This window comes from Pelodiscus sinensis, chromosome 31, assembly GCF_052426305.1.
Source record: "Pelodiscus sinensis isolate ZL-2025 chromosome 31, ASM5242630v1, whole genome shotgun sequence".
Classification (NCBI taxonomy): domain Eukaryota; kingdom Metazoa; phylum Chordata; order Testudines; family Trionychidae; genus Pelodiscus; species Pelodiscus sinensis.
In genome coordinates, this window is record NC_143082.1 from 8,783,119 (window position 1) to 8,792,887 (window position 9,769).

Genomic DNA, 9,769 nt, shown 5'->3' on the forward strand with positions numbered 1-9,769 from the left:
CACACAAGGCTCAAGAAAGAGGCTGCATGAAATGACAGTACAGTCATGGAGCATCTTTGTCTGGGCCTTTCACTCAAGCCATACACAACTTAGCCTGAGTTAACTTTCTGTGTACCCAATGTGACTGATGGATGTTCTCTGCCCTGCTCACTAGGAGCAAGAACAGATCTGTTCATATTGACTTCACAGGAACTTTTCTGCCTGTGTATTTAAACTGCTGTCTCCAGCAGCCGCATTTTCTCCTGGACAAACTTCGCTCTGGTGTTACATTAGCAGAGTCCCTTTCGGCACTGACTTCACTGGGGTCATCCAGTAAATCAGTGCTAATTAGGCCTAATATTCAGAGAACTAACATAGGACACTTCAGGGAACCCTATCAACTTAAATGCCACGTCCTGCCATCTGACTGTATTTCACCCGCTTTGGTTGGTGGGCACCCACACCTCACAATGACAGGCGCAAGAGGCAAACAACTCTGGTTAAAGCTTGTGCACCATGTTCATTCGGTGGCAGTCTGTGCAGGGGCAGGATGTTTCCATGCTCCCTGGCTGTCTGAGGGCATCGCAGTGACATGGCAGAGACAAACATTGTGGAACAACAGGGAAACACCATTGTAAATAAAAATTGGTCTCTGGAAGGGCAGGTGCCAGGGGTGCGTGCATGGGCATGTGCCCTTGTGAATGAAGGTGGCTCCAAGTGGGAACTGAGGGGTAAACTGAAAGCCTGGAACTACATTTAACTTCTCATTGGGTGTGTCTAGAGTACAGGGTTTTTTTGAAAAAACTTCCCCTGCATCTAGACTGCTGCCCCATTCTTTCGAAAGTAAATCGAAAGAACGCAGCAGTTTTTTTGACCGTGGAAAACCTCATTTTATGAGGAAGAACACCTTTTTTCAAAAGTGCTCTTTAAAAAAAAGGAACTATGTAATGCAAACTGTGCTTTTTCGAAAGAGAGCATCCAGACTGCCTGGGTGCTCTTTTGAAAAAGCAGCTTGCTTTTTTGAAAGTACTGTTGTAGTCTAGACACTCTTTTTCGAAAGAGGCTTGTCGTCTAGACGTAGCCATTGGGACTATCTGAGCTTATAACAATGGCGCTTACAGCGTGTGGCCCAAGGAGAGTTTTCTTTCCATGAAGCCTGACGAAAGGACTGACAGCGCGGGAAAGTCAGGCCCTGCTGCGGTGGAAGAAATTGGCATGGGACTAAGAGCAAATATAACACCGTGGGGAGTGCAAGACCCCAGGGCAGAGGAGGGGGATGATAACACTTTAACTGCACTGACAGAGGAAGGCCCTACAGCCATGGAGGCAGCAGCAGCAGACACTGGCAGGTACAGCCCAGACTGGCAGTGCTTGAGGGCAGGGATGGCGCACAGGGGATTTCCAGGGCAAAGGGAGCTGTGAGATTTCGGGCATCAAGACCAAGAATACCCAGCTCGATAATGTTCAGAACTGAGCTGTGACTCCTGGGGCCATGTTTTCACTGGTGCCCAGCATGAGACACTCCCCCAAGGTTTGCAAAAGGAGCAGTTTGAAGGGGGTGGCAATGGTCACTGCAGGTGCTGCTTCCGAGCGGCGTGGCCAGCTGACTTGCAGAGTGGCTGGCCCCTGCAGTGAGGAACCGTGGTGCTCGGCACTGCTGAATGCTCGGAGGCATCTCCTGTTGGGCCCCAAACTGATTTCAGTGGCAGCTCAGCAGCTAATCTGCCTAGGCGCTTTGTAGAGCCCACTTGGTGCCAGTCTGCTTCCTACAGCACCTAGACCGTGGAAATCCGGCCCTATAAGCCAATGCCATTAAGTGATGAATGGTCCCAGTACCAGTGGCTGAGACTCCAGCAGGGCTGAGATAACCAGTCCAAGGGATGCGTTACGGGCTCTGCTCACTACTGCAGCCGCCTCCCATCACTGGACCTTCCGGGGGTGCCCCGGGCTCTGTTTCAGTTCTCTTGCTCCGGCTCCTCCCTCTGGGGAGCCCAGTCCTGATCTGATGAAACTGACAATGGGGCTGGGCTGGGGTTTGACTCCCCAATGTGCCAAGAGAGAAAGGGGCTTTGGAGATCAGGCGTCCCATCTCCTGGCACAGCGGAGGGTGAGCAAGGCACGGGCCACTAATAGAGGTCATACTCCCAGCTTGGGTCACTCTGTGTTCAAACCCTGTGGTGTGTGCCCTGGGGAAGGGGAAGTGCTTGGCCGTGGGGTGTGGGGCTCATACAGAAGGGAGCAGGCACAGATTCCTTCCTGTAGCTTTGTATGTAAACTGAAATCCGCGAAGGGCCTGATCCTGCCCCCGCTCACCTTTATGGTCTGACTCTGAGATAACTACACCACTGACCTCAGTGGATTTCCTCCTGCTATCAACTGGCCCCATGGGAGTGAGTAAGGGGGGCATGCAGGAACAGGCCCTCATAGAAGAACTAACACCTACAAATAAAAATCAAAGGAGAAGGGTCTTTTGCATGCCGGGGCCGTTTGGCTGCAACTCTCAGGGAGAGCAGAAATAACACAGACACATTCCTCGTGAGCTCAGCCTGAGCCCAGCCGGGCGTGTGCCGTAGGACTGGGACTGACACAAGCCAGAGCAGCCCATGGCTGCTTAACACTGGGTCCCCCTCTCCTACCTGTCAAGAGGCAAGAAAAGCCAGAGATCTTGATCCCAGTGTGAGGGCCGGAGTCTGGGACCCAGGCCCTGGGCCGATCCCAGGGGATGGAGCAGGAAGGTGGCTTTATGGCACACAAAGCAAGCAGGGTGTGGATCTGCAGTGAGCTGGGCGCATGTCCCTTTGGGGGCCTAGGAAAAGGGACCAGCCATTTCTATGGTAAATGAAAATGTTCCTGTCGATTAATGTTCCCCAGCATCTGGGAAGGGCTTTACCTAATTAGTGGAGGCTGGGCTGAGGCCTACGATAGGGGCAGGTTACCCTCCATATGCTCCTGCAGGACCCTTACACCTTCCTCAGCAGCCTCTGGAGCTGGGTCTTGCCAGAGTCAGGACACTGGGCTGGGGGGACTTTGTCTGGCAGTTCCCACAGCCCTGTGCTAGGTGAGGACGGCTGCTGCCCTTCCGCGGCCACTGCAGGGGGAGCGTTGCCTGAGGAAGGAGGCCCAGCATTGGCTTCCCTTGCTAGTCCCATGTCTCCGTTGGCTCATATGGCAGGGAGGGGAAGGGTTAGGAGTAAGGTGGGATGGGGCTGACAGATGCTGGGCTCTCACCCTTCCTGACCCTGACGTCCCCATTTCATGGGCTCTTCCTGCCTGCCAGGTGGCGGCTAGAAAGAAGCAAATCACTGACCGGACTCTGAGAGGAGGGAAGGCAGAGGGGAGCGGGGAGCCCCGCGTTGCCCGAGGCTGGGATGCTTGTAGCCAGCCGCAGAGCAAGGCTTGCCGCAGTGTGGGCTGCAACGCTGCGTCTCCTGTATCCTCCCTTCAGTGCCCTATTCCTGCACCCCCATCAGGCAGAGCTGCCATCGGAGGAGAGGCCATTCTTGCTCGCCACCCTTGCAGACGCTGCTCCCGCAGAGGAAGGGGGCAGCTCTGGAGGTGTTGGCCCCTGTGCAATTGTCCTGACTTCACTCCTGATCCGGAGGCACTCCTGTTTTATACTGTGCAACGCAAGCTGCACACGGGGTGATCGGTGCACGGGCAGGGCTGGACCCACCGCTCTCGGACACAGGAGTGACTCTGCTGATTTCATAAAGCGGCTCCTGATTTAAACCGCACGCTCTGGATTGATCTGATTGTTCGATCCTTGCTTTAACCCTTTCATTAACTGGCCCTTAGAAACAACCCTCCTTTGTTGCTGCCAAATTAAATCAGTTGCTCGAGGGCTCTGCTGCTCTGATCCCACTGAGGCCCCCCCATCAACGTGAGTGGCGGCTCGGCCAGGAAAGCTCAGGGGTCAGCTACCCCGCCCGAACACCGGGCTTGTCGCACGTCTGGGATTTGTTCAAAAACACCGCCCAAGGCAGCGGGGGGAGGGGAGAAATGCCATTTGTTTTCCATGGAGAAGCTGCAAATGCAGGAAGCAGGAGGGAGGGATGCAGAGACTGCCCCAGGGAGCTGGGCGTTTGCTCTACGTACCTGTTGGCTGGATCCTGCGGGTTCAGTGAGAAGCAGACATGGACCAAGCCCCTTCCATCCTCCAGACGGAGAAGGCGTAGCTCAGCCTCTCGTGGGCCAGGTAGTTGCAGCTGGTGATCTTGTGGTCCAGCTCATCGCTCTGCAGCACCTGGTACAAGAAGTCTATGTAGCGTGCGGCCAGCTTGAGGGTCTGGATCTTGCTGAGCTTGTCGGAGGGCAGCGTGGGGATGATCTTGCGCAGCTCGGCAAAGGCATCGTTGAGCGACTGGGTGCGCTGCCTCTCCCGTACGTTGGCGATCACCCGCTGAGTGTGCACGTCCTCGAAGGACTGGGGGACGGGGCTGCGCTTGCTGCGCTTGCCCTGCGGCGAATGTGAGCTGCACTCCTCCATGGGCTTGCCCAGCTGGGCGCGCTTGCGGAGACATTTCTTATGAAGCCGTTCACCCTCCTCCTCACTTGTGACCAGGCTGCCTTCAGGGGAGTCCGGGCACATGCTCTCCTCTTTCATCTTCTCAGCACTGGTCCCCTCCAGCCCAGGAGCCTCTCCCACCTGGCAGGCACCGGGGCCTTGGACCTCACAGGATGGAGGGCCTGCAAAGGCCACAGTGCATCTGGAGAGGCAGCCTGGGAAGCAGACAAAGCCAGCTTAGGGAATGCAGCCCTGACGTGTCCACTGGCCAGACTTCCCAAACTTCCTCAAGGCTCGGAGCCTCCCCAACCTTCAAGGAGCTGGGTGTTTTTTTGGTTTTTTTTGTTGGGGGGGGCTAAGGAGAGGAGGGACATTTGAATAACTTTGTTGATGTCCTTTGCTGATAGGGCAGGAAGGGCTGGGGGTGGGGCCAAGCACAGACCAATACAACAGTACAAGGTAATGAAAACATCAGTGGAGCTTATGGGTTCCAGATTTCCTTTCTCCCTTCCCCCACAACACACCCCAGGCCCTTAGGCACAGATGCTCCTGCCTGCTGCCCGGATGTCAGAGGAAGTTCCTTCTGCTAACCTGAGCAACAGGAACCGCAGTGAAGTCTTTTTCAACCACCCCCCTCAGCGTGTTAAAGCCAGTCACTACCCCTGATTTCTAAGTCTGATCGCTGATTTTTAACCCAAGCCTTTTATCAGGGTCAGATTCAGCTGGAGATGTGGGAAAACATTTGCTGTGAGATCACATATTGTGGACAGAGCCAGACGGGACATTCACTGGATCCAACAGAAGATGCGGTAGCTCAGACCATTCTCTTCTTAGGCAGCAGGATGATTCTGAACAGCCGGCATGCAGCTGGGCTTGCATCGCATCTCTATCTATCTGTCTGTCTGTCTGTCTGTCTGTCTGGGCCTTGTCACCATAGTATGCCAGCAGACACAGATAAGCCTCCTCCTGAAATAATTGTTAACAAAATAGTTGACACAATCCAACAAACTACAAGAATCCCAGAACCCACAAAAATCATATGACACTCACCAGGGGTGTGTCTGACCCTACCACTGGCTCACCAGCTTATGGATGCTTCTTGTGCCCCATCCTTCATCTGTATAATGTGTGCAAAATCATAGAAACATAGATCTGGAAGGGACATCAAGAGGTTACCAAATCCATTCCTTGGCACTCACGGCAGGACCAAGCAACATCTATACCATCCCTGACAGGTGTCTGTCTAACCTGTTGTGGAAGCAGTAAATACAGAGACAGTTCCATCCTGTGGCCCCACCTTGGTCCTGCAAAGATGTACACGCATGCCTAACTTGCTGCACTGTCCTCGGTGGTTCACCAGCCTGCTGGCTGCAGTTGGCTAAGGAGACCAGACAGGCATGGGTGGGAGAACAGAAGGATTAAAGTCCCCAGGTTGGGCATAGGCCAACAGGATTCCGTGATTTGTCCCACGTCATTCAGGAGAACAGAGCAGGGACTGACACCAGCTCTCCTGAGACACATCACATGGAGTCAGCCACAAGCTAATTCTCCTGAAATTTCTTTGCAGCCCTTTGAAGCAATGATGTCTAGTGCTTCCATGTAGTCTCTACTGAACATATCCCCCCATGTCCACTAACGTTACAGTGCGGTCACTCTAGCCAACCTACCTATGCATTGCTACAAGGCACTTGCACTATCTCTATCAAACCGAGACATTCACTAGTGTTAGTGAACACATTCTCTGTATCCAATAGCTTCAGAGGGGTAGCTGAGTTAGTCTGTAACAGGAAAAACTTAAAAAACAACAAATAGACTAGTAGCACCTTAAAGATTAACAAAACATGTAGATGGTATCATGAGCTTCGGTGGCCATAGCCCACTTCTTTAGATGACAGGAGTGTTAGTAGTCCAGATCCAAGAGTAATTGAAATAATTGAATAATTTATTCTTGGATTTGGACTTCTAACACTCCTGTCATCTGAAGAAGTGAACTGTGCCCACAAAAGCTCATGGTAATCTACATGTTTTGTTCATCTTTAAGGTGCAACTAGACTATTTGTTGTTTTTTAAGTTTTTTCTGTATCCAATGTACACACACAACCACAAATCCAACTTTTGTCCAGATTGATGGCTGTATATTTGAGTTTTCATATTATTCTATCTATTTCACTTTGACAAGGCAACATTCACATTGCAAAGAACAGCTGCTGAAGGGGTCTTGCTTCCCAATTCCTGTTCACTTGTGTCTGGATCACTGTTGTCAGTGGGAACGACTGCCCCTGAATTCAATGGGCAACTTCTCTTATGCCCAAACAGCCAGCACGGCTGCTTGCATCCTGAAAGGGCGCAGAAACTGAGTGGGAAGGACCAAGTTTAAAAAATGGCAAATTCTTAAGAAAAATCAGGAAGGACTCAGGAATTAATAACCACCTAAGCTCTTCCTAAGCCCAGTTCACTTCCTAATCACCTTCAACCTTCTATGGATTAAAGCTCATGACTTTTGATCATGCCTGTGATTTATCTAAGCTTATTTTGCCTGCAGTGGGACTGTCCTATAGCTCTAAGGCGCATAAATGTTTGTAGGACTGGGGCCAAAATCAGACAGCTAAAATGAGACAAGACAGGGAGCACAAGGTTCCGGGGAAACAAGAGAAAACTAAAGGGCAGGACATGGATAAGCCAGCATAGCAGGAACTAGATAGTTTGGTGTCGTTCTGTTTAGGTCAATAGCAGGGAAGTGGCTCCTGTGTAGGTGATGGTTTTGATTAGCATTTTTCTGGGTTTTCTTTTTTATAAATAATTTTCATTTGATTTCATTTATTTTTAAATGCTCATGTGTGAAGAAAGCAGAGTATAAGATCCCAGCTGAGCTGGGAGCAGAAAGGTGACTAAAGTGAACTAGGATCTGCGGGAAGTCACAGCTCCAGTTTATTTGTCCACCACAAGGAAGCATGAGTTGTTGCATACAATTTTCATGAAAATTTGGCCATTTTGTGACAACAGGATTTTTTATGAAAACATTTTGGCTATGTCTACACTCCTGAAAAGTAATAGGTGTAACGGCATTGCGCAAAGAGGGTTTTTCTTGCACAAGAAGGGGCAGTATAGATGCTCCTTCTTGGGCAAGAGCCTCTTTTGAAAAAAGTGGTGGCTCATTAGGTATGCAAATGAGGCTCGGCGATATTCCACGCTTAGCCTCATTTGCATATTACTCACGCAAGAAGCCGCGAGTGTAGACATAGCCATTATGTTAAGACTTCTAACATTCCTGTCATCTGAAGATTGTACCCACGAAAGCTCATGATACCATCTACATGTTTTGTTAGTCTTTAAGGTGCTATTAGACTATTTGGTGTTTTTTTTAGTTTTTCCTGTTAGAGACTAACTCGGCTACCCCAAGCTTTTGAACATTATATTCATTTCACTGTGAAGAAATGTTACAGAAAACATGGGGAAAAAATAAACATCAGACTGTTTCACTGGCTGCAGCACCACAGAATGGAATGGAAGAGGCATTTGAATTTACTGAAATTGCTGTGGCGTCTTTTTGTTTTTCCTATGCTTTGACCAGCTCTGCTGTTAAGCTAAGGATGGCTCAGGATCACTCTCCATAGCCCTGCAATGACTTCAGGCCTAATACTGACCTAAATTACAAAGTATGAACCAGAAGTAACTTTTCAGGAGCCACAAGGTACATGGCATCATAATAGCCAGACAAGGGGGTGCAAATTGAGCCCACTTGCATACATTTCTGGTCCTGACAGCTTTGGAAAGGGGAGAAATAGAAAGGAATGAAGCACAGACACAAGGGCAAACACATGTTGGGAGACTGAGGGAGCTGAATGTACAGTATCTAGGAAAGAGCAAACTCGGGAATCAGGGATGCTGGAAAGTTTTTTATAGTGGAGGGGACTTGAGAGTTATTGAACCAAAGTGTAAACCCTGTACAGGATGGAAACCACTTCGAGCACCCTTACTTCCAGCACTTATGTCAGGATTGGGGCAGAAAAGGAGCCTATAGATAACTTCAGTGAGAGAATAGGAATGAAGCAAGTGAATTCTTCACTGTCTCTGGAGATGGGCGGGCTCAGGAGCACCAGCCAGAACCAAAAGACGGAAAAGTTTTGCCAGGGCATTAAAGAAGAGCTCCTAACAGTAAGTGGAACAGACTCAGGAGCCAGGTGCCTGAGGCACCATTTCTACAAATGCAAGAAAAGATCTTCATGGGAATGAGAGTCAGGGAGGGTGGGTCTGCATGCTGCCTGCAAGCACCATCCCCACTGCTCCCATTGGCTGCAGTTCCCAGCCAGTGAGAGCTGCAGAGTCATTGCTCAGGTGGAGGCAGCATGTGGACACCCCCTGTTCCACCCGCGTAGGGGCTGCAGGGAGGCTATGCCAGCAAGGGGTCAGGGTACGTAGGGTACCTGCCTTAGCCCAGCTACACTGCTAGACCTCTAGTGGCCAGTTGTCTGCTTTGGCTTCAAGAGATTTAGCTTCCACTGAAATCAGGAGGGTCAGAGCCTCCCAGTGAAACTAGGGGGGTTGGCAACCATAGGACTTGGTCTGGCCCCCTGCAAAGCAGCCAATGAACTTTAGGCTGAGGAAAGATCTGCACTAGAAACTGAAATTCCATGCTGAACAAGAGCTGTCACCAAGACAGACCTCTCCTGTGACCTGGGGGGGGTGAGGGGGGGGGTGATCTCTTTCTGAAGGTCATGTCTTCACCACAGACTTCTTAAATACCTAGTCACCTAGGAAACTCCCCTTTTGACAGCAAGGTGAATATGATGGGACCTCTCTCCTGTCCCTGGGGGCAAGGTTCCTCCTTATTTGTCCTGCTCAGAGTCTGAAGGGAGCTGGAGCCAGATCCATCCCAGCAGGGGCTGATGCCTCTACTTTCTGTGCAGCCTGAATGCTGGGGTAGCACTGCAAGGTAACCTGCACGGATCTCTGTCTTTTCTCAGGGTATGTCTACACTGCAAAGTTAATTCAGAATAAAAGCCATTATTCTGAACTGACTTCCATAGCATCTACACAAGCAAACCGCTATTTCAAATTAAATTTGAAATAGCGGGGCGCTTAATTCGAGTTTGGTAATCCTCATTCTATGAGGAGTAATGCCAAACTCGATTTGGCTAATTCAGAATAAGCGCTGTGTAGATGCTTAGTCCGAATTAGCTGGCCTCCAGCCTTCCCAGTTTCCCCTGGTGGCCACTCTGGGCCAAACCAGGAAAACTCTTCTCCCTTCCCCCAGCCCTGGAGCCCTTAAAGGGGCAGACTCTGGCC

At 50.6% G+C, this 9,769-nt stretch overlaps 1 protein-coding gene across 3 annotated transcripts in view; it reads right to left on the reverse strand.

The window, feature by feature from the left end:
- Window positions 1-4,847, reverse strand: part of LOC102463690 (twist-related protein 2-like) — a 40,261-nt gene extending 35,414 nt beyond the window's left edge. Inside the window, exon 1 of one of the 3 annotated variants that reach the window (XM_075902091.2) lies at window positions 4,075-4,847. In XM_075902091.2, the coding sequence (XP_075758206.1) occupies window positions 4,097-4,582 (486 nt within the window). In that variant the 5' untranslated portion in view covers window positions 4,583-4,847 and the 3' untranslated portion in view covers window positions 4,075-4,096. The remainder of the gene's footprint in view (window positions 1-4,074) is intronic. The other 2 variants (XM_006134641.5, XM_006134642.5) reach the window with 2 other exon arrangements.
- Window positions 4,848-9,769: the final 4,922 nt, after the last annotated feature.